Source organism: Ambystoma mexicanum, chromosome 2q (genome assembly GCF_040938575.1).
Source record: "Ambystoma mexicanum isolate Mex_15411 chromosome 2q, UKY_AmexF1_1, whole genome shotgun sequence".
NCBI classification, from domain to species: domain Eukaryota; kingdom Metazoa; phylum Chordata; class Amphibia; order Caudata; family Ambystomatidae; genus Ambystoma; species Ambystoma mexicanum.
This window is the reverse complement of record NC_090924.1, coordinates 112,334,615-112,358,866: the sequence shown is the minus strand read 5'-3', so window position 1 is coordinate 112,358,866 and position 24,252 is coordinate 112,334,615. Positions and strand designations below refer to the sequence as shown.

Below are 24,252 nucleotides of genomic sequence, written 5' to 3'. Positions count from 1 at the left end.
TCACCACAGGATTCCTCCTAGTCGGGGGGGGGAAGAGGGGGGACTTTAATACAACCCCAGATCCCACAAGGGACAAATCGCTGCCCCCATCCAATCTTGATTTCACCCGCGGTCTGGCCTTAGCCAGGCTTCTAAGACAATCGGGCACAGTAGATATTTGGAGGGTAGCAAACCCAGAATCCCGCGATTATACACATTACTCAAACGCGCATGGAGGGCACTCCCGCATTGATCTGTTACTAGCCACCAGCACTTTATTCCCCTGCTTTAGCAACATTGAAATACACACGCGCATGGTGTCCGATCATGCACCAGTATCGGCAGACCTGTCAATTCTGGGGGGCCCGACCCTCCTTCCAGATTCTGGAAGCTCAATGATAGCCTCCTATTAGATCAAGCGATTAGGGGAGAAGCCGAAGATGCCTTAAACAATTACTTCAAAGAAAACCAGAACCCCGAAATCACAATAGGACTACTGTGGGATGCCATGAAGTCCGTAATAAGAGGGGTATTTATTAGCGCAGCCGCTGAGCAGGCCAGAATCTCCAAAATGTACACACAAGCTTTAGAATCCAAAGTCTCAGCTTTAGAAAAAGAATTAAAGACCCAATTCTCTAGAAAGGCGGACAGGGAGCAACAAAAAAAGCCAGAAGGGCGCTGGAAATGCACTGGGCTGACCGTACAGCAAAGGCCCTTGCGTACACAAGACAATTTTATTATCCTAACAGTAATAAGGCAAACCGATTATTAGCATACAAACTACAGAAGACACACAGTAGAAACAATATCATACGCCTCAAAGGGCCGGATGGGAAAAGCAAATTCACCACTTCTGACATAATTGAAACCCTAGCAGGCCACCACAAATCTCTCATGCAGGGGCCACCATCTTCTTCAGAAGACAGAGATCGACAGCAACATTATCTAGCATCAAGTCACAGCCCCCCCTCGACTCCCTAAAAGAACCGATCGCTACAGAGGAAATCCTCGAGGCCATAAAGTCTCTAAAATACACAGCCCCAGGCCCGGATGGGCTGACAGCTAAATTCTACAAAACATTCGCTCACATCTTAGTTCCGCAACTAACACTACTATTCAACTCCTTCCTATCCACCAAAAAGGTAACAATTCCATGGCTGAGCCAACCACCATTCTGCTCCTGAAACCGGGAAAAGACACCGTACAAGCGGCCTCATACAGGCCCATAGCACTAATGAATACCGAGAGTAAAATCTACTCCAAGGTACTAGCAGCCAGGTTGGGGAGATTTCTTCCTGACCAAACAGGCTTTATCCCGGGCAGAGGGACGCATGATAATATCAGGCGCATACTAAATATCGTTGAATCCGCGAATAGGATGAAGACACCTATGCTAATAATATCCCTCGATGCACATAAAGCGTGTGATCTTGTAAAGTGGGACTTCAACCAAAACAACTTGACCAGCATGGGGCTGGGCCATAATTTCATATCCTGGATAATGGCAAACTATGTGTCCCCGTCCACACAACTCCGAATCAACGGGAGGAAATCAATGCCCATCCCCATCTCTAGAGGGACCCGCCAAGGTTGTCCGTTGTCACCCTTGGTGTTCGCCTTATCTATGGAACCATTCGCCGAGAAGATCTGCCTTAACCCAAACATCAAGGGGCTCACCGTGGGTGGGATAGAGCACAAAGTGGCACTCTATGCGGATGATGTTCTTCTAACCATCACCGACCCACATACATCACTGCAACCCCTGCTCGCTGAACTTGAGGCTTTTGGGGCAATCTCCGGGTTCAGAGTGAACTATGTAAGTCCTCAGCTCTGTCGATCAACCTTCCAAAGCAACGGAGAGATACTCTGTCCCCCGACCTACATATCCCATGGGCAAACGTCACACTCGAATACTTAGGGGTTAATATTCCCAAAGACAGCGCTCTGATCTACAAACACAATTTCCCACAACTATTCAAAGCACTCCGAACAGACCTGAAACGGCGGAACAAACAGGAGATCTCTTGGTTGGGTCGGGGGCGGCGGTGAAAATTAACTTACTTCCCAGAGTGTTATACCACTGCCATGCATTACCAACCCATGTCCCGGAAAAATACCTTATTTCTTTGCAGCGAGCAGTCATGAAATTCATTTGGGGGGGGGAAAAGGCCTCGCATTGCAAAGAAAATCATGACCCGGAGTGAACAGCTAGGAGGACTGGGTGTCCCGGACGTCTCCAGATACAGACGTTCAGCCCAGCTCGCACATGCCTTCTCTAGGACACGCACTGCAAATCGCCCACGCTGTTTGCAACTGGAAGAAGCATGATGCAAGGCACCCCTGTCCGACCTACCACATATCCAATCCTGGAGATCATCAACCGCCCTGAATCCGCTATCAGCAACACGCAACACAGTAGACAGCCGGAGATCTGCAGCCAGGAAATGTGGAACCAAAAGCTCACTGACCCCATTCTGGGATAACCCGGGTTTCTCCCCTGGCCTTTGCAATCGCAGCTTCATCAGGTGGAAGGAGGGCGGCCTACATAGAATTTCGACTTTCTAGAGGAGGGCCGACCGCTTTCATTCGAAAACTGCAAAGCGAGATTCAAAATCCCCGAGGAGGAGAGGTTCCACTATGCACAGATTCGCCATTGGATCTCAAAGCGCAGCATTAAAGAACGTAGGTCCAGAGCCTTAACACCTCTGGGACTCACACTGACACCCCCCCCACCGCCCCCAAGGAGCAAGATATCCGCCCTCTACAGACTCTTAGAAAAAACGAGCCCAGAGACGAAAGAAAGATATACATGTTGCACTGGGAGAGGGACTTGGGGCGGCCCCTTGAACCGGAGACATGGAGTAAAATATGGTCAAGACTTCATAAAAGCACTCAGTGTGTTACAAACAGGGAAGGTATGCTTCAGGTACTATATTACCCTAGCCCAGTTATACAAAGCGGGCGAAACCCCATCACCGAACTGCTGGAGAGGATGCCCGCGGGAGGGCTGGCTATTCCGTATCCTATGGGAATGCCCTAAAGCAGCACATTACTGGAAAGGGGTGCTGAAGCACGTGCAGGCAATCACGTGTCTGACTATCCCATGGGACACCGGAATCATCCTGCTGGAGGACAGGGGTGATGGGGATCTACCGCTGTCAGGGAATACAGCCCGCCTCTGCACACACTTGTTAACAGCAGCCAAGGTAGCCCTCGCCCGCCTCTGGAAATATCCCGAAAGTCCCTCGATTCCATTATGGTGGGCCAAGTGTTGGGACATTGTCATAGTGGAGGGGGATCACCTCACTCTGCATGGGCAATCTCAATCCCTTCCGAAACATGTGGGCCCCATTTATGGATTATGCAGATCGCTACCCAGCCCTCACGCAAAAAAAAACCACCGCCCGCTGGCTGGACTGAACCACGAACTGACATATCCTTCCCAATATGGAACCATCTCTGCTACTCCCAGTTCCATGGTCAAACAACACTACGAATGAACTTTGCAACCATCACACGATTATTTTATCATTATAATGAATTGTGCCTTTAAGCTTGTGCCAATGTCTACTATTTGTTACTGTGTTTTTGTTTAATAATAAATAAAATATATATTTGAAAAAATAAAAAAAATAAACACTACAAACCTAAACGGCTTTCATGGTACAAACGAATGCATTACTAGCTTGTGCATTGGTCACAATTTTCACTTTGGGTAGATATCGTGCATTATCCTGATCCAACACATTTTTGAGTATCTCATGTCCTGGAGCATTCTCAACAACATGAAGATTTGCCCACGATAACAGACCGTTTAATACAGACCATACTCGGTTGCATGTAAAAAATACATTAATTGAAAACTGCTTTTTAGAGAGTAATCTAAACTTCTACTCGGTTCAAATCAGACCAGATCCTGTCTTCCTCTTCCAGCATTGCATTTGAAACATGATTGAGCAGCTGCGATGGGATGCCTTGTGATCGTGCATTAAATTATGTGAATTCCTTTTGAACTATATTGACCAATACTGCCTTGAACGACATCACAAACCAACATGATGCAATTAGTTCTGGACCTCAAAAGGAAATTATTATTTCAACAAAGCTTGGCTAAGTTAGCACACGCTACGACGGTATTCAAAGTCAAAATCAAAAATGTTTACATAGCGCACTGACACACACTCTACTCCACCAGCAAATCTAAATCTAAGTATCAGATTGTCTATGTGTTGGATTATATCTTAACAGGTGAAAAGATTGGCCGGCTTCACACCAAATGCCTAATTTATGGAAAAAGATTTCTCAAGCATGGCTTTTAAATACACCACATTAAATTGGTAGACAGGATTACACATCTGTTAAGAAAACATTAAGACTTTATCACAGTTCACCCTTGCGTTCATCAATGTTTGTTGTACAGTGCACAAGACAATTTGGATAATAGTGTGAGCCATACAAAAAGCCTTACTTAGAAATTAAGCACAGGGCGTATTGTCCATGAAGCAGTGGCATGCCATAATCTGCAGTATACTGTGTATATGTTGGAGGAAAACCCCTTATGAAAGCACTAGATTACAGGACGAGCGAAAAAAAAAGAAAAAAGAAAAAAACACAAATGGTCTGGCTATATATTTGAACTATGAAATTATAAATATACAAGATTGGAAAACTGCTTGGAAAACGGGCCTAATACTTTGAAAGTGAGGCATGCAGCACACACTCCTGTTGTAGAGTAGTCTTGTCTTGTCCTGTTCTGCTGGTCATTCATGTATGCTTGTAGAATGTTGGTGAGCGTTAGGATAGACAGCTCGGGAGAATGCTGAGAGAGAGTTGTGTGGAGTGTTAGTTGGAGGCCTGAGCTGGATGCGAGAGGATGGCCGGTGGGTGTCACTTAATTTCTGCATGTCTTCGTACCTGCACCATAACTACAACTAACTGGATCTGTACAATTGTATATAAGTACAATAAAGCCTTCCACTTCTGAAACTACACAGCTGGTCTTTGTGCCAATCATTGAGCCCCAACATAACCACGACATATGGTGATGAGGAAAACCAGAAATAACCACGCCAAGTGAAAAGTAAAGTCACAGGACAGCAGCAGGAGTGGACAGGTGAACAAGCAAAAGTAAACAAGTAAGGAGAGCTAGGAGGATGGGGCAGCTATAGTCAGTCACCCATCATTCCCCCACCTGTCCAAGGCATTGCATCCTCATCCAGCAGATTGGACTTAAATGACATCGTAAAGTGAAAAGTAGGCCCCAAAATTTGCTGAGATATAATGATTGATCTCCACTGAACTTGAGAAGTTTCCCAACAGTACAGAAATGAGCAGGAGCCACCTGTGGGTTGCTAACCTGGCCGGCCCACAAATCGCATGTTTTTAAACGGTGGGGGGTCTGCCTCACCTGACCTGTTGCGCTGGGCTCAGGTGAGTGTCCACAGTAGGTTTTCCCTTCCGTGGTGCCACGGAATGGCGAGGAGGGCCCTTGACTTTGTGCCGACTTGCCCCTGGAAAATGTGTCCATCGGCACAAGACAGCATTGGCTGCACGGAGTCGGAGCCAGCAGCATTGAGGTCGATTGACAGTGTGTCAGAGAGACCCGAGAGTCCTTCCTCTCGGACACTTGATTGCAAACGATGACGTCAGCGAGGGGCCTAACGTAATGCCACTATGTCAACTGCCAACACTTCCAGTGGATGGAAGTGCGTTCGAGGAGAGGCACCATTAAAGTGCCTGCGCACAATGCCACAGGTGGCCTTCATTCTACTACAAAATTGTGTGGTTTTGGAAGAGCTGGCGTTTGTTGGACCTCCCTTACCCTACATCTACTGAAGAACGCGCAGGTGAATAGAATAGTTTGAGCAAAATTTAAAGCAACTCAGAAGAGCCTATATGTGCTTGTGTATACGAGATCAAAAGTAAACGTTTAGTACTGAACAAATCAAAGGATCAATATCACGGAACAGTTTTGATAAAGGTTAACTTGTGAATTAGTGTACTGATCAGTGACAGTATTGATCAGTGACATATCGGAAAATGCATGAGAGCAAAGTGAGCCTGCTGAGGAGAAACAAAGAAAAGGAGAATTAAAGGCTTGTTGTGCGCGAGATGCGTTTTGACAACTAATGTTTTTGTAGCTATCAGAGGTTCAATGGTTTAGAATGTATTGTGTTTGGGAAAGGCAACAATTACGTTTAATTTAATTCATCTATGGTGGCGCACCTTTGCGCACTTGCAAGGACTATATTTTTGTTTTAAAATGCATTCAAGGAGATGCATCCATGGACAGCACAGTGATTTAGGAAAAAGGAAGTGCAGTTTGTATGTCGCACTAAAGGATACTCATACTGTTTAAAACCATCTTTAATTGGTGATTAAAAGTGTTTTATTTATTGCACTTTGGAGAATTACAAAGAAATGCACTCATTTTCTGCTAGGCGGGGCTTTTGTGCGGTATATTATGCGTCATATCAAAAAGAAATGTTATTTTGAATGTATATTAATGTTCCATCTTACAATTCTACCTCTGTCATGAGGGTTGAGCAGAGTACGAAGTGTGTTTTAAAGTTGCGATTTGGGTCTCTCCTTGCGAGTTTTTGGACCATTGTCATTGTGAATGTCCCGTTGAATGTTGGGTTCTACTATTCAGCAACCATGTTATGTCACACCTGGCACCTTCATTGTTTTGCGGTGCGCTAGGAGATGCGGGGGCCTGGGAGAGGGGTCGTTTTCATTACAATGCTATGAACCTATGTGTTAGATTTTAAGGAGTACCAGGTGTCTAGCTTTTAGGAAATGGAGGTACATCCCGTTCTTGGTTTACGGTTGTACTTCGATTAACTGCACTGCCTCGTCAAAAAGGGAAATGTGAGCAGTAGATATGGAACTTGTAATGAATCGACAGCCCTCTCTAAGGACGTGATTGAGCGCATTGAGTAACAAAGTGTGAGACTGCCCTGTTCAAAGTAGTTCAGATGGGCAACTAAAATAATGACTTGAATTTTGAGGCATGTATATATGTTGGCCAACCAGTTAGTTTCTGCGTATAGTGTCATAGATAACATTGATAGTGTGTTAGAATGTTTCAAAGTTTAGCTTGATAGTAATGTGCTGCCAGAGCATCTCAAAAGTTGAATTTGTAACTTTTTTGTTTTCTGTTGTGTGCGTGAGGAGATGTGTAGTGTGTATGCAGCTTACTTCAGTATGGCTGTTGTGAAATGCAGATCTGGTGCAGTATGGCGACGACCCAGTGTTATGTGGTTTACCTCCTGGGTTGGAATTTCTGACTTGGGTGAAGAGTGGAAGTGATCGTGTGGTTCGAGTCTTTGCGTGTGAGGGTGGAATTTGGTGGATACGTACCCTATGTTGCTGCTCTGGTATATGGGTAGCACCACCCTCCCTGTGTGTTGGTGTGAGGATGCAGGTGCTGCATCTGCGCATAGGCATGTACCATGGTCCAGCGGTTGGGCAATACGCGTTTCCCTACCCCTGGTTGTATTGCTTAGTTTCCTGTGCGTTTTCCTTTGTGGATGGTTTGTGCCAGGGTGTGGCAGGCCCTGTGTCCAGGGGAGACAGCCCCAGATGGAAGATTTGTCTGCCAACCATTGAGCCCCAACATAACCACGACAACTCCAAAGAGAATTATCGCTTCAACCAAAACCTTAACCTGTTTTGAAACACAACAAAACTGCTATGGTGTGTCAATATAGTGCAATGAAACGGAGTGACCTTTTGAAAAATTACCATTGGTTAAGGTATAGAATTACCATGTTTACAAACTAATTTTAAACTACAACGCTAATAAACAAATACCATGGGTTAAGAACGGATTTTTGGTCAACTTTATCTACAGACAACCAGAGCCTTATTTAAAGTAATACCGGTTACACTTTGCACTATAGCCAGCAGTGTGTTTATGGTCTAATCAAAAAGGTACGGTTTTGCTCTTAAAAGAACGGTTTAAATGAATCGGGGAGGCGTGGTATGTTGCCAAAGTTTGATACGTTTCTAACACCGACCATCAAAATCAATCAAATTAATTGGACTAGGCCAAGGAACCTATCCTTCGGGAACTTGAAATTAAATGGACAAAATAGACATGGCTGAGAGCAGAAATGAACTAAGGAAACGTTCTCTTTTGAAGCATGGAAAATGTATCCTCCACAAATATTGTTGATCTCGTTGTAAACCTCCACAGTAACCAATTTTCTAACGAAAAACATGATATTTCCTGGCAAAAGTTAGCAAGTGTTAAAGGACAGTGGTTTGAGTGGATGAATGTTGCAAAGCCGAGGCCAGTTGATCTTTAAAGGAGAGATTTGAGGTGAAATTGTGCAAATAGCAGGGATACAGATGTATGCAGGTCAAAGAAAGAAGTAGGTACTGAAAGGTGGTAGAATATGCAGCAAGGTGCAAACTGTGGAGTCAAAGGAGAAGGGGGTCTACGGTGTGGGTAAGCACGCGAGGTCAGTGAGTAAAGCGGTTGCAGTGCAGGAATGGATGTAAAACGTGCTGCCCTGTGGGGGATTTGGATATCCCAGTTTAGGTGCAACGTTTAATTGGATGAGAGCATCGAGGGATGGTATGCAATGTGTGGAGGTAAAGGAATGTGGAGTACACTTGTAGTGTGTAGTGCTGGTATGGGCATAGTGGAGGTATAAGTGCGCGGTACGTACCAAGAGTGCTTTTTTATGTTGCTGTGACTGCAGGTTATGAAGTGTGCGAGGGCATGTTGCAGAGGTTTTGGGGTGCTGTGATAGAGGGTGCAGAGTGATTTCGTGTAACGTGTCCTACGATACAGAGCGTAAAGGGCATACGGGCGTGTACAGAAATAGGATACTTTGCGGCATCGGCATACAGGGACGTTAATACTGTTTGGGGTACAAACTGGCGAGGTTTTCGGGTGAAGCGTGTGCAACATAAGCCTGCGCAAAAGGGGGCGGGGGGGTTGGCGTGCAGTTTTAGCCCAGTGAAGTGGGATACATAATGCAAAGGTGTACGGGGTGTGAAGAGCCCTGGGTTTATAAAGAATGTGCAGGTGCACGGTCGAAGCTCCCCTACCTTTGCTTCTGGTGCCGCTTCCTCCGGCAGTTGGTGCGGGATCTTTCCTCTGCCTTTTGCTGTGCGATCTGACACTGGAGCGCAGAAAGTGCCTTTGGTCCGGAGAAGGTTGAACAGAGGACTTGAAGTCCTGCTCGCCCTCCAGGGGGGCTTCCCGGGGTGCCACATCCTCCTCCTCCGGAGTCTCCTCTCCCAGCACAGCAGCCGAGCACCTCTTGCCCAGCAGCTTCGTGGCGGCCTCGTCCTGGCCCAGCTTGACTGTCATCCTGAGAGAGAAGAGATTAATTAGTAGAAGCCCCGCTGGTGATAAAAACCTACTGTGCGTAGGTGAGCCCCCCTCCGCCCCCCACACTCCACCCGGGACAAGTTCAGGCGAGGGCTCTTCCCAACATGGCGGCCGTTGTTTGAGACAACCACCGCTGATGTCCCGGGCGAGCTGGACAATGAGTCTATGGGTGTCGGGGTCCAGCAAGGAGATCTCACTGCAGGTCCATATCCCCGCCTGTAAAGCTCACCCCCCCACGTACCACTGAGAGTTGGGCAAAGAAGACACGGGGCGCGACCGTTGACGTTGTCAGCACACAGTCGGGACCGGGGAGACTTCAGTATGGAGAGTTTGAGGTGATACTAAGTCCTTCCCTGCTGGGTCACCCTTTCGAGGGGCAGCAATCTGTCCCCCACCCCCGAACTCACCACAGCTCCGCACTACTGGCTGGGCACGAGCGCTGCATGTTCCGGGGGAGCCGCTCTACAGACTCCTCTCGTTTCGCGTCTCCCTCCGCTGAAAACCGGGAGCGCTCGGTACCCTTAACCCTGGGGTTAGGGTTATCATCCACCCATCTCCGATGACACCCCCATATATCCCCACATAGTCTCCCACACCACAGGCGACTCTGCGGCGCAACTCTGACTACGTCATCAGCCTGCACAACTAAAAGTGCTAGAGCATGGTACCCCAAACACAGGGATCGGGAGTGGCAGAGCAGAGGTATGGTCCGATACAAAAGACAGAGATAATGATTCCGTACTTTGCCCCTTCCACTGCGGACGCCCTTGATTTCTGAGATTTAGTTTTGCGGGTGCCTTAAAGTAGGTTGCTGGACCATATGCCTCCAAGTAGAAAGTGCTTGGTCCTTGCTAACGACCTATAGAAAGATACTACAAAGATTATGCTCCAACTAGCATTCTTAAACCACCATAAACCCAGGTCAACACATTAGCACTTCTTACTCGTTATCATTGATACTCCAACCATGGTTCTTTTGGTCAATGCCCCCCATAAATTCACCAACATACAGGGATTTAAAGAGGAGCAGTGGCTACTGAAACTCGCAGCACTAATGAAAGGTCAAATCCCAACTAAAGCTACTGTCGTACCCCCACATGTATATAGAAACAAAGATGAACTGACGTGGTAAAATACGCTGAGCATGACACAAACATGGGAACGTTTCCAGTGCACAGAGAGCAAATGTGCTTTCAGAAATTCGATCAACGTCATGTAAACCAGTTACCGCGACTAATTTAAACACATGAGTGAAGAGACACACCTCCGTACATAGGGTGTCTGTCAGCAATATGAAAAACATACCAAGTTTCAAATATGTACACTGCACTAGTGCGCTCACCATCATATCCCAACATAAGGGCGATAATGGCGCCCCACAATGCAAATGATAAATGTTTTGCTGAACCAGGACCTCATACTTCTCCTACATTCCTAATTGCCAAAGGAATAGAAGAGGAACCAGCAATTGTTCACACCCCTCTTATGCAATCTACAGGGATCCAACATTTTTTTCTCATCCGAACAGGAGTTTCTGGGATCTGTCAACCTTCTAAAATAGCATTTTTATTAAAATGCCTAGCTCGTATCCCTTAAAGATGGGGTGGCACAATTGTCAGGTATAAGTAACATTGATCACTGGAACGCAAGAGACCACTCTTTAAATCACATTTGTCGTTTAGCAGAATGGCCACAAGAAGTGATCCTTTGCATCCAAGATACAGCCCAGGGAGAGAATCCGTAATCGATGATCGGTGATAAATCCTCACTAGCACAAATTGTCAAGCTTTCATATGATTCCCCAGACACTTTAGACGTAGACACGTTTCCATGGCTATCAAACAAGCAGTTATTGTGGCCATCAGACTACATTTGCATCCCCTCACCACCTTGTACGGCGATGCATGCATTTTATATCTTGGCAACAAAATCAAAGTCAGCACAAATTGTAATGGTGTGCTCTAACGGGTGCTATTTTGAGGTCACTATAAGCCTTACGTAAGTTACAGTTAAGGGTATTTAAACAGGAATATAACTAGACGACAACTTAATGCCAAGCATGCATCAGTGATATTAAACAAAGTCAGGCTCAATCTAGTCATTTAGTTTATAAACGAAGTTATTAATAAGGGAGTTAACAGGAGCATTACATGCCATAACGGGAGATTCAAACGTATAAACAACGCTTTTGGAAGTGAATGTTGTGTGTCAAACATCCCCATCCATAAACGTGTCCAAGTTTCATTGCACTTTCAGTGCTTGATGCTGTAGAGAACGCATAACCTTGCAGGAGTTCTAGTGGGCTGGCATCGCAAAATTGACTCCAAGCACCACACATATGCACCAAAATGGAATACGACTTACATTCAACCACCCTCCCTCTTTGTATACCAAAGTCAGCAGTAAAGTGGGATATCTGGCACTGGGGAGCCACCAGGAGCAAGCAACTGGGAAATGTGAAAATGTAACTTGCGTATGGAGGAATAAACACTAAACGGCACGGGCAAAAGGCAGTTTGCTCCTTCCAAGCCTTATGTATGCCAAGTAAACAGGAGTACATCGAATCAGTGAAAGGATCGCTGACGGCACCTCACCTGGTTCATCAATGCCCCGGTGTAAGCAAGTGCAGACTCCACCACCTCGGCTAACGTGTGTCCCGGGCCGTGAGCTTCACGTCCGGGATACTGATTCAGCAGATGGGTGGTATATTAGAAGAAGACAACAAATAACGCAGCTGGTGCTGATCCACTTCCAAAGACTGTCAAGAGACAGCGGCACCTAATGGAACGCGAGACCCGCCTCCAACAATTGGCACTTCCTGCTCACTCTTCCTACAGCCACCAAACAAATGCAGCCATTGGCCACTGCCACAGCTCACGACAGGAGTGCGTCATACCTCAAGGGGGTGGAGAAGAGGACTGCTCAACCTATCAACAGCTCCGTGTCCCGTGAAGCGCGCTAAAATGGGACGGGAAGTGCATTGCAATTGGAAAACAGGATTCGTTGTGAACACTGATTGGTCAGATTTTGTTGTTGTTGTTTGTTTCCCTTGCTCCTATTGGCAAGGCCAATATGAGGGTGGGAAAGCATCTTTCCAAATATTGAACTCTAACTAGGTTGAGACGGACGCTTAATGCAACGTAACGAAAGGGTCACGTAAAAGATGCGCGCTGAAGGGACCGACCTGTACGTTCATTGGTCTTCTGTTATTTGATTGACATTTGCCTGACAGACACCAAATAGACACCGAAGAAACACTGTCTAATTCGGGGAGTCGACTCTTATGAGACATTTAGGACAATGGTATAACAGTATAACAGAAAACGCGCTCTTAACAGTAGACCAGTAGTTTTCATGTTACATTATTTTTTATTAATGATTCGGAGATCATTACAACACATTGATAAACATACACATTGTTGATGAATAATTTCTAACATGTAAGAAATATTAAATACATTTAATATTAAGTAATACATGTAATAGTAAAACAAATTTAAATAAGATGTTTTGTAAAATTGATACTAATGGCTATAAACTATACAAATTAGGACTGGCAGGGGGATAGCCTAGACATACAAGTGACACAATAGGAGTAAATGAAAGGGGATTATTTATTATCTGAAAAAAAACGAACTGTGAAAGGTTACAACAATAATGCTGTAAAAACACTCCATTTACTTTTGAATTTTGGCATATTCTTGCAAGAAAAGGAATCCATTCTCTCAATTCTATAAAAGAACAAATCGAGTTCCACCAGAGATTGTAGGGCAACTTCTAAGCTGTTTTCCAATTGGATGCAATAACGTGAAAAGCAACAAAGCTGAAGAAACAAAATAAATCGGGGGATTGGATGGTATGTATGGGTTCACTGCGACACCTACCATGAAATTACTCAGTGTGAGAGGTTCATGAAACGAAAACAATATGCATAGCACGCTTTTGACGGGTGTCACCCGCCTCGTAAATTGCTGACTCACCCGCCAAGCCACCTGCACACCCATTCATTCCAATGGGCATCTCACCCGCCATAAACAAAATTGGGTGTTTTCACCCGCCTTTGCAACACAAATGGTTGAGAGCTATGAATATGTTGCATACAATCCCAAATTTCCCCCCAAAAATAAAAGACATATTTACACTTGAATATGCAATGGCTAAAATCAGCCAGTGAGGATTGATCGGACCAGCATAGTTAGATACAACACCAGACATTTTTGGCAATCTAGTTGTTGTTAAATAAACTCTCTGTACATTTTTTTTTTTTTTATTGTTGTATGATTAGTTTACATAAAACCTTATACAACATATAGTGCATTACAAACAAATAGAAAAATACATTTCATTTTATAAACAAATATACAAATATACAAATATCTATGTATAAAAAGATTTCAACACATTTATCAGCCTTTAAAATCGTTCCCAGACATAAAATCAAATTCCCTGCATATTATATACAGTTTATATTTCGTATACCATAGATCATTTCATATACCATTTCCTATACCATAGATCCGCTCTACTCTCTCTGCTCATTAAATTCCTTATTTTTTACTTCCAATTCCTCCTGTATGTTAAGTAGGAGTGAATTCAATGCGAGGATTAGGGAGATATTTACACCCCACATGCAGCGACTCCAGAACAGATTCTTCGACATTTCCCAATCCCCATCGAATCTATCTGTAAAGTAGAGAGATCGTTTAGCCCCAAAATGGGTGCATGTAAGGAGTAGGTGCCTAAGGGTTTCTGTCATGTCAGTCGCTCCACAAAATCGACATGAGTGATTTTTAGAATTTTCATTTTACCCTTTTTCTTTATGGGTCCACTGGAAAATTCTTTCTAGAGTGGGCATCTGGTTAAGTCTGAAACGCATGAATGTGGTTCTCACCCTCTGGCAAGGAAATCTTTGAATATATATAGGAATCGATTCCCTTGCATGCAAAAATTTAGCATACTCCTTGTATGTTACATGGGACTCTACATCATTTACTGTGTCTACCCAGTCTGACCTAATAAATTTTTTTTAACTAATCCCGGTCGTTGAATCAGATCATCTAAGCAAAGTCCCAGAGATTCCAACAGAGAAAACATTCTGTTGCTAAAACTCTTGATAGATAGTACAGCCCCCGATTTAACTACCTTATTTACCAGCTCATATAAGGTGTTTATCGGAGGATCATGTATTTTTCTAAATGAAGAGAGTTGCCTCCACAAGTATCTGGCTTTAAGTGATATGAGACATAACTCGTGCCGAATAATGGAATTGGGGACTGCCATAGAAAGGCCCATCACTTCCTTCCACAGTTTCCCCTGAATCACATTTAGATAGGAACTCAAGTCCTTTGTACAAATGTCCAAACCGTACAAAAGAACCGGTTCACATTTCGGAAGATAGAAACGTCTGATAGGCAAGAGCGAGAATTTACATACTTTAGCCCTAAAAATTTCATCTGAATCTTTAGTTTAGCTGCTTTATCCCCGAGATTCAATTTCCACATCTTTAGGCTAGATTTGTTGGAAAAATTATAACCTAGATAGGTTATGGCCTGGACCTGTTCCACCAAATTATCTCCCATCTTCCAGATGCATGGTTTGACAACTCTCTTCCTAGAAATTACAATCGTTCGAGATTTCGAAGCGTTGGGGGAAAGATTATTCGCCAGTGCATATTGATAAAAAATATCCATCCTTCTGCGAAGGCCTCTCGGGGTACGATCAAAAAGGATAAAGTCATCTGCAAAGGCCATCCACTCTATAGCCAAGCTCCCCAACCTGACCGGAGCAATGGAAGGGCCCTGCCACATGTCCTCCACATCACTGACGTACAGGTTAAAGAGCGTGGGAGCAAGGGAACAGCCCTGCTTGACCCCAACCTCTGTATCTACAGCATCGGATAGGGAACCTTCTTGTGATAAACGTACCCTGACGGAGGTATTACTATGTAGAAGAGCCAAGAGTTGGACAATCTTGCGTGGAACCTTCATAGCTAACATTTTTGTCCACAATCTTGCTCTAATAACCCCATCAAAGGCATTAGAGAGGTCCAGGGAAGCCATATATACATCTCCCATTTTAGTTTGATGTACTGTATCTCTTAAGTGAGCCAAAATCATCCCATTCAGGTCGGTTCCCGAGCCCTCTCTGAAACCAACCTGAAATTTACTATAGCAAGCCTTCCTTCTAATAACCTTATTAAGGTCCCTCAAAAGCAAAATACCAAAGACTTTGCTCGCTGCATCTAACAGTGCTATAGGCCTGTAATTCTGTGGATTAAGGGCGTCCCCTTTTTTATAGATAGGGACTATGATGCTCTGCGACCAGGTTTTAGGGATGGTATGATATTTAAATACATCATCATATATGGGTTTGAGTAACTTAGCCCACATTTCCGGGGCCGACTTTATAACGAAAGGGGGAATGCCATCAGGGCCCGGTGCTCTAGAAGATTTGAGCTTATTGATGGCCCATTTAATATCCTCTATATCCCACAGACACTCACCTAAAACCGGAAGGTCTAAGTTCGCATCCTGTTCCCTGGAGAGAGTAGAGGATAGAGCGAACTTTTCCTTGTAGAAGAGAGTCCACACATCCACTTGAATGGGGCAGTCTAATTTGTTTTTAGAAGGCGTGAGTATAGAGTTAACGGTAGAGCAAAATTTGACATCTCTGCCCTTGCATAGATTATACATCATCAGTTGGTGTGTTTCGTGATAATGATCCATTCTCAGAGACTTGATAAAGTTTTTGTGTTTCTGAATTATTTTTTTCTTTCTCAGCCTAAGTTCCGAGAAAGGAATGGACAATTTATTCAAGGCTTTGATTTCCCTATATTTAGTACGCTTAGCATTTTGAATTCTGGGATCAGCCGCCCTCACCCTTGGTTTCGGCACCCCCAGATCTCTGGCCATCCTAATTTTATAGACACATGACAGTATGATATTATAGTAGGAACCTCCCAACTCAATGTCATCTCCCCTAATAATTTGAAGCTGCACCTTGGACAAATTTTCCAACACCAGGGTATTAAATTTCATAATTATTTTCTTATTCCAAGTAACCCTTCTCCCATTGTTTCCCACCTCCATACCCTGCAACATGGGATTGATATAAATACCCGTGTCGGGGATGGAGAGTGAAAAACATAAGGGAACATGATCACTGAACTCAACCTCCATAAGTGACAATTTTCCACAAGCTTGCTTCCAGCCGTTAGATACATAGAAGAAGTCAATTCTAGAGCTATTACTTCCTCTTTTCCAAGTATTTTTCGGAAGATTCCAATCTAGGGCATGGTCTAAAAGACCCAAATCCCAAATGTCCAAATAATTATCCCACCTTATACCTCTTTTAATAATCGTACTGAGATGTCTAGGTAGTACCCCTCTTTCGTTGAGCACCGCACCGTCGGCACAGGCTGAGTTAAAATCCCCTCCCAAGATAATGCGATTTCCAAACCCTTTCTCAAACCAGCTTCCCAGGATCATATCAAGAGAGTCCTCCACTTCCTCAATATCTACTTTTAGCGGATTCCAATAGAGATTCAGGAGGAGTATCGGCTCTACGTTATTCTCCGTTGAGAGCATAATAGCCAAAAGCCAGTTACTCCTAAAGATCACCTCCCCTAGGAACCCCAAGTTACGATCAATGGCAATAATCAGACCGCCACTAGGTCTGCCCAACTGACCCCTAATAGCTACCGAAGAAAAGGTATAGAAGCCTTCTATGTGCATATCCGTCAGCATCATAGTTTCCTGAAAGAAATAGATACGGGGGCGTACATAATTTTCCCTTTTATTCAAAAACATGTTGAGATGGGTTCCCCCACAAGAATTCCAAGAGATCACCTCAATCTCTATATTGTTAGGAACACCCCTTATCCTGTCTAAATATTTCCAAGGTTTTGAGTGCCGGCTGTAGCCATGACCAATCCTGATTATTATTCAGGAGGCTTGAAATAAGTGCCAATCCTAGACCCACATTTTCTGATTTATTATTATCAAATTGAGTAGTTTGTTTATTTTGAATATTATTAGGTTCCTTATATTCAAGAAAGTTGTTGGCCTCTTTATTATCTACTAATGAGAATAGATCGTAGCCCAAAGAGTTAAGGTTTTTTTCTTGGGCACGCACCATATCTGCTACCATCACCGAACGAAAACAACTTACCATTCTGTGATTATTACAGTTAGGAAGAGGTATGGCATCTATATCGTCTGTTGTTATAGCTCGTAACACGGGGATCTTTTTAAACAGATTTAGGAGATGAGTTCTGTTCAAGCTAACCTGTTAGTCTGTTATATTATTGTTAATCCAACCCACGATTTTCCCTGTACAGATCTTAGTAGGAGCCTCAATCACAGTAGATTGCTTCTTTGTGTGAACTGCTCCAGAAGTGATCATAACCTTACCTTCCAGATCTTGTAGTTTGGAAGGTTGTATATTTTGGGGATTTCCTCCCATGATATTAATGGTTGAATCACTATCCCTCCCTGACAATTCAGTTGGCCCCTTAACGGGAAGGGTAGTATTACTTGTAGCTGGCAGTGTTTCTTGGGAAACCGTAGGGAATTTGACTTGTTGAGTTCCTACGGATGTTCTGGCGTGTTTGGTACTAATTATTGTGCCAAAAGCTGTCATCTTTGTTTGTTTGGTTTGAGTGAGCTCAAGGCCACATTTCAGCAAGTTATTCTTTTCCTTATTAGAGTCTATAGTAGTTTCTCCACTAGCCACAAGGCCTTTCTTGTTCGACTCGCCCAGGGCAGGACTATCTTCCTTATGGGCGTCCTTAGGACCCCCCTAACTTCCCGCTCTTCCTGGAGCGGGATGTTTCTAATTCCTTTCAGGTTGGCATTTCTACCTTTAATTTTTGTGTTGGGCATGTTTTTGCTTTTTTTAAGTATCCTACCCTGCTTTTTTGATTTTTTACATCTACCAACTGGGGATTGGGGCACCTCATTTATATTATAGTCGGAAATATTCACAGGGACTATTCCATCATTATTACTTTTTGCCTCTAATTTCTGATCTTGATTTATTGATTTTTTTTCTCTATGTTTGATCTTTTGTTTACATTTAGCCCTTTTATTGGTGTAGTGTGTAAAGGAGATCTTGTGTCTTCACTACTGATGTTCAAGAGTTCTTCGTCATTAAGAGATACACTCACGTGCGTTTGTGCTCTGAGGTTATCCAACTCCTGTTCTTCAGAGCACCCTTCAGTTGCCATCATTATGACATCTAAGAGGATAGAAGGACTATCGGGAGAAACCATTTTCTTTCCGTAATTATTATTGTTGTCCTCATTATCTCTTTGGCCCTGGGATTCAAGTTCCCCTAGCTCTCTCTTAGATGAAGTAGGACGGTCTCCTGTAAGCATAACTTCCAACAGAGTGGTAATTTTTGCATCCATGGTAGTTAACCTTATATCTTGATCCTTTCTATATTTGTCACATCGACTCTGTTCTTTAATAATCTGTTCATTCATGGTCTTACCCTCTACTATTCCCTCCAAAAATGCCAGACGAGTCACCAGCTGATTAAAAGCCGCTTGTTGACCTATCATGGAGCCAACAATAGTCTCTTGAGACTCCCCCAGAGTTTTCAAGGCCAAATTTAGACTAATATGTAAGTTGGATAGGAGTGGTAACAGATAATCACCTCTCTCCTTCCTACTTGAACCAGATATTTCTTGTTTATCTTCCTCTACTACATGGTTTTCTCGTAGAAATTGCTGAGGATCCGTTGCTTTGTCCTCCATTTCCACTGCATAGTCCTCCCATTTATCAGTTTGGGTAGAGGCTATTTTATTATGTATAAACGAGTTGGCTGTTTCCATAATCGGTTTAACCAGAGATTGTTTCATACCCACTTGTTGATTCCCAGTTATGTAGTTGTTTTCATCACATGGGTGTAAGTTGGAAGGCGCACCCTCTGATAGACTCCTTGTCCCCTTTTCATTGCGCACAGATCTACATGCTGGTATCTCTAAATCCACAATTTCTTTAAGGAAAACACCCGTAGCATCTGCCATAATAAAAAAAGAGTCATCTAAATCACTTTCCCCAATAGGTTGATTGGGGTTATAATTAGGGCGACGAGAAGTCCCTTTGGAATGATCCCCCCAATCACTTTGCTTAAGGGTTTCTAACCTTGGAGAATCTAGCAAAGACTGCGCGTTATCCTTATTCTCCTTTCCAAAAATGAATGTAGCTGGCGAAATATGAGAAAATTGCATAAGTCCGGATAGGTTTGTTCCCTTCCAAGTTAACGATTCTAAACCTTCTCCAGCTTGTATTTTACCATTCAAAATCCTCCTCTGAAGAGGGGTGGAAGCGTGGTAGTGAACTGCCCTTTTAGTACCAATAAAACTTTGTTGGAGGCATTCTTCATCTGTAAGGTCCTGCCTAAAGTCTGGGATATCCCTAAGAACCCCGTTAGATTCAGAATCTGCTAACTCCCTATCCTTATTGCTAGGAGCCACAACATCTGACACTACGGGGTCAGTAAAAGAGGAATCCCTCTGACCCCCTTCTGCAATAAAAATGGGATTTTCTTTATTCTTACCCACAGCTAAAACAGGGTTGGGCATATTTGCAGTAGAATTTATGCACACGGGTGCCTCACTCTGCATCCCGGAGCCTGGTTGAACCTCTACTATTATGGGTGCTTGATTCTCAACAGTTTCAAACCCACTTCTAAGTGCGGGCATATTAAAAGTAAAGGCACAGATCCTATGTTACTTACAGAGGGGAGATCAAATCGCAGCCTCTAAGTAATAAAAGATAATATCTCCAAAATGGATATTAGCAAAATCAATGAAAATAATAGCTGGGAACGAGAGATATGCGGTTAAAATAGTATATAGTGCTTATCAATTATTTTTAAAATTGTTGTCACATATACTTCTTTTTTTTTTTTTTTTTTTTTAAAAGGATAAATTTGTATTTAGTATAATTGCATCACCTTGGGAACGCCCGATGGCTTGAGGAGCAGCCAGAGTCCGTCTCTCCTCCCCAGTGTCCAGCTAAGAACAACAGTTAACCCCTGTTGTTTCTCCTTAGTGAGCAAAACCCAGCAGGACTTCCTGCGCCACCCAGAGCCAAACAGCAGCAAAACAGTGCAGCTAATGAAGGACTGCACCGCCCTTTACTCCGCAGACGGGCTTAACGCCGCAAGGGTGGTTTGGGCTGCTCTATGAGGCTGCACAAAGTCACGTGATTGCCCACGTGATCGCCAGTTGGCTCCGCCTCCTCCAGGAAGCGAGCGTGCCTCGGCAAGAGCCCTCAGTGGCTCGCAGTGCCAAGGAAAAAGTTTCAGCAGATGAACGTTCTGTCAGACAAGGCAGCTCTCTCCTCCAGCAACAAAATACTCTCTGTAAAATAAAGTAGTGGTACTGCGCAAGATTAGCAGCAACTAATAAGGTAAATGACTGATTCAAAATTTTAACCCATAAATCTGGAGAAGGTTGTAAATTCCAATCTTATTCCCGTTGTTTGCAAATTTTGGAGTTGAGATTATCTTCTATAGGTTGATTGAGAACAGAGTATAGTTTAGATGCTTTTGTGGATGGAGAATTAACTAATGGTTTTATGAATTTTGACAGCTTTTTTCGGTTATTATGCGCAGATACTTTTAGAAAAAACGAATGCATAGATGAGGAAATGGAATAGCAGCGTAACTATGTTTAACAAGACAGATACCTGAGGTGTACCGTTTTTGTAATACTGTCAGTTTGGTTTGAAAAGGGAAGGGTTTATTATACCATTAGAAGGCGTTGTCGGTATCCTGAACAGTATGGGAGGAATTTAGCAAGCAGTAGCAAGCATTTTTTATGGAGTGTAAAAGAGGATTTTTTCTAATACCAGGCCTCAATGATGTCTGAAAGAAGTGAACAAGTGAAAGAGGCCCGATTAATCTAGCTTCTATTTGAATCCAGGTAGGGGCTTTTGTCATCTGAGGCTCATTATGTAGAAACAAAATAATATGTTGTAATAAGAAGGCTTTTTGATATTTCAGGAAATCTGCAAACTTTACACCACCACTCTTTATTGGCTCTGAACTTATTAAGAGCCAATTTGGGATTTTTATTATTCAAAAGAAATTTGGATAATAATTTGTCAATATTTTTAAAGAATGTAGAGGGTAGGATAATTATGATAATTGAGAGTTAACATAAAATAATAGGTCCAAGCATCATTTTGATGCAATCAAGACAGTGTCATGATCACCAGGGTAGCCCATAAGAATAGCACACCTGCACTCACAAGTCTCACGTGCCTACAACAATCAGGGCTAAAATAACCAGGAAGAGTGTTGACTGGACCTCACTGTGGCATAGCTGGCGCTTCAAGGTTCATTAGCCTTATCTGTACATTTGCAGAGACCCTCCAAGATGGCCACCACTAAAGGACATTCTTGGCCAACCAACAGGGCTGAACATTTTGCCATGGAGATCAATATGGGAAGGCTGTCTAGTTCGCATGGGTCGGCCTGCTAGTTAAGCCACACCCTTGGCGTGCAACCTCGCTTCGCGTTTTACTGCTTTCAGCAGCGGAATGCTTATCGTCGGCTCCTTTCATAGATGAAACTATGTCTGGTTCCAAGCTAGATTAGTCCGTATGTGGCGCAGAAAATCATTGTTTCATAGATGCTGCCCAATAATCAACAGGATGGAAAAATAAATTCACATCTGGTTCTCAAAAGAATCCAAGTGTAGAAAGTTAGTGATTCGCTGAAAAAATGTGGCACTAAGTAATTTTCAAAGTGCACAAGACTTTCGATGGAAGTAAAGGATGACAAATGGCTCCTGCATAAGGGTGTCCGCGTATAATTGCTTTAGTTTGCGAGCTACTTCCCGACATCCGTGTTCTATCAGGGCCAATTTTTCAGCGAATCACTAACTTTCTACACTTGGATTCTTTTGAGAACCAGATGTGAATTTATTTTTCCATCCTGTTGATTATTGGGCAGCATCTATGAAACAATGATTTTCTGCGCCACATACAAATTAATCTAGCTTGGAACCAGACAAAGTTTCATCTATGAAAGTCATTACAGCATGTTATTAATTATGCATAAATTGTTGTATTAGCACCTTGAATGCCATTTGTACTTCTTTTAGTGCGCCCTGATGAAGGCGACTACCAGTTCAAACTGGATGAACTAGATAGAATCTTGTCGCCGAAACTGTAACATGGATAAAATATAACATTTTCGATTTACATGTTGTTATTACAGTAGGCACTTAGCACTTTGGCACATGATACTTTTCCTGCCTATAGTACTGGTTGCTATAACATTTCCACCTAGTTTAATGTAATTAACCTCTTAATGGTTGTGCATTTCTTTCCATTAACACGGCTTTAGGAACTTATTATCTTATAACTTCTCTTTTTATTAATAAGTTCGATACAAACATTTTGCACTATTATCAAGATTTAATGTTTTTAATGCTGATATTTTTGCGGATGTATACATATGTGTTTTTATAATGTTCTGAATAACTATTAAAATATGAAGTGAATTTTGAACATCTGACTGAACCACTCTTCAATTTTGACCTCCTACCTGTGATATGAGCACGTAAATGATTTTAGTGCTTCTCCATGTGACCTCCTTTTGTAGTTTTTCATAAAGTGGAGTAGCAACAGATAATAATATTAATAATAATTCACTTTTATACAGTGCTACGAACCCTCAGGCATCTGAACGCTGCTTATTTTTACCCACAATGTGTGGTGCATATTTATCTAGCTCAGAAGGATGAAAGGCTGAGTTTGGCCCTGCCGGGATTCAAACCTGTGTTAGCAGGCTCTGCACGGATGTCAAAGCGAGTGCTCTACTCGCTGTGCTATCTGACTGGCTGTATGGATAACGTGAGCTGCCGCACAGAGGCTCAGAAGCAGCGCAATTATCTGTGTCGTAGAGCTGCGAGGTGAATGCTAAGAGAGCGTGCACTGAAAATAGAAAGTGGGAGCTGCACTGAGCTCAGTGGAAGCACGCGGCTACCGGCAGTCACGCAAAACTCCAGTAATTATTGGGGAACGTGTTGCGCAGAGATTGGCGAAGCGGGCGAGCAGGCTTGGTGCACGGGTTGTGCTGAAGGCTGCAACGTAGCAAAGGCTCCAGAAGTCCCACAGCGACTCACGAGAAAAGTTACAAAAATGAGAGCAAAAAAAAAGCATAGAAAGCAGGAATCGAGGTGGGAAGGGGGAACAGGATGTAAATAGAGAAAAACCAAGATAGCTAGGGAGAAGAATTGTTATAACTCGGATGTCAGACTTGATGGTCGTGCAGTTATGAAATACCTCCGTCCCCAAGTACAGCTCGAGCAGGAATAAATAACTGCCCTAGCAATCTTTGAGGCCACAGGTGTGGAGTGTCGTCGTCAGCCTGATACCGGGAACGCCGGAAGGACCCCTGAGTGCTGTAAGGCAAAGGGTTATGGTCAAGTAAACAACCACAAGTAATTGGCAGAGAAAGCAAAACAAGGTATGATGACACCAGCTTACCCAGAGGATGGTAGAACAGGTAGGGAACCTACACCAACAGCAGGGCGAACCAACAGCAGGCTGAGATGAAGGATCGGCACTCCGGACAAGAACGTGATTTGTGGTGATTCTTTGAGCAGTCCAAGGGCCAAACAGGAGGTCAAAAGTTCCAGGGTATCAGAGAGTTCGCCAAGTCCAAAAGGTAAATCCAAAGCAGATCCGAGATAACGTTCCGTGGTCAAGAGGAGGTAGGTAACAAGAGGTAGCAAGCAAAGCCTAGCAGATCTCCAATAGAAGCAGCTGTGAAGCGCTGTGTGTTCTTTGCCGGCTTCTTTTGAAGTCGCGAGCAGTCACGTGACAAGTCACGTGACCGCTCGCGCACGTCACGTGGAGCGTGACGCGGCCAGTGATTGGTGCTTTCTGGTGCGTGGGTGA

At 43.6% G+C, this 24,252-nt stretch overlaps 1 protein-coding gene across 2 annotated transcripts in view; it reads right to left on the bottom strand.

Moving 5' to 3' along the window:
- Positions 1-12,180, bottom strand: part of CRAMP1 (cramped chromatin regulator homolog 1) — a 1,760,184-nt gene extending 1,748,004 nt beyond the window's left edge. The window contains exons 1-2 of one of the 2 annotated variants that reach the window (XM_069646975.1): positions 11,923-12,180; positions 9,043-9,308 (exon numbers count right to left, since the gene is read on the bottom strand). In XM_069646975.1, the coding sequence (XP_069503076.1) occupies positions 9,043-9,307 (265 nt within the window). In that variant the 5' untranslated portion in view covers position 9,308; positions 11,923-12,180. Of the gene's footprint in view, positions 1-9,042; positions 9,309-9,735; positions 9,949-11,922 lie in introns of those variants that run through there. The other variant, XM_069646973.1, reaches the window with a different exon arrangement.
- Between the last annotated feature and the right edge of the window lie 12,072 nt (positions 12,181-24,252).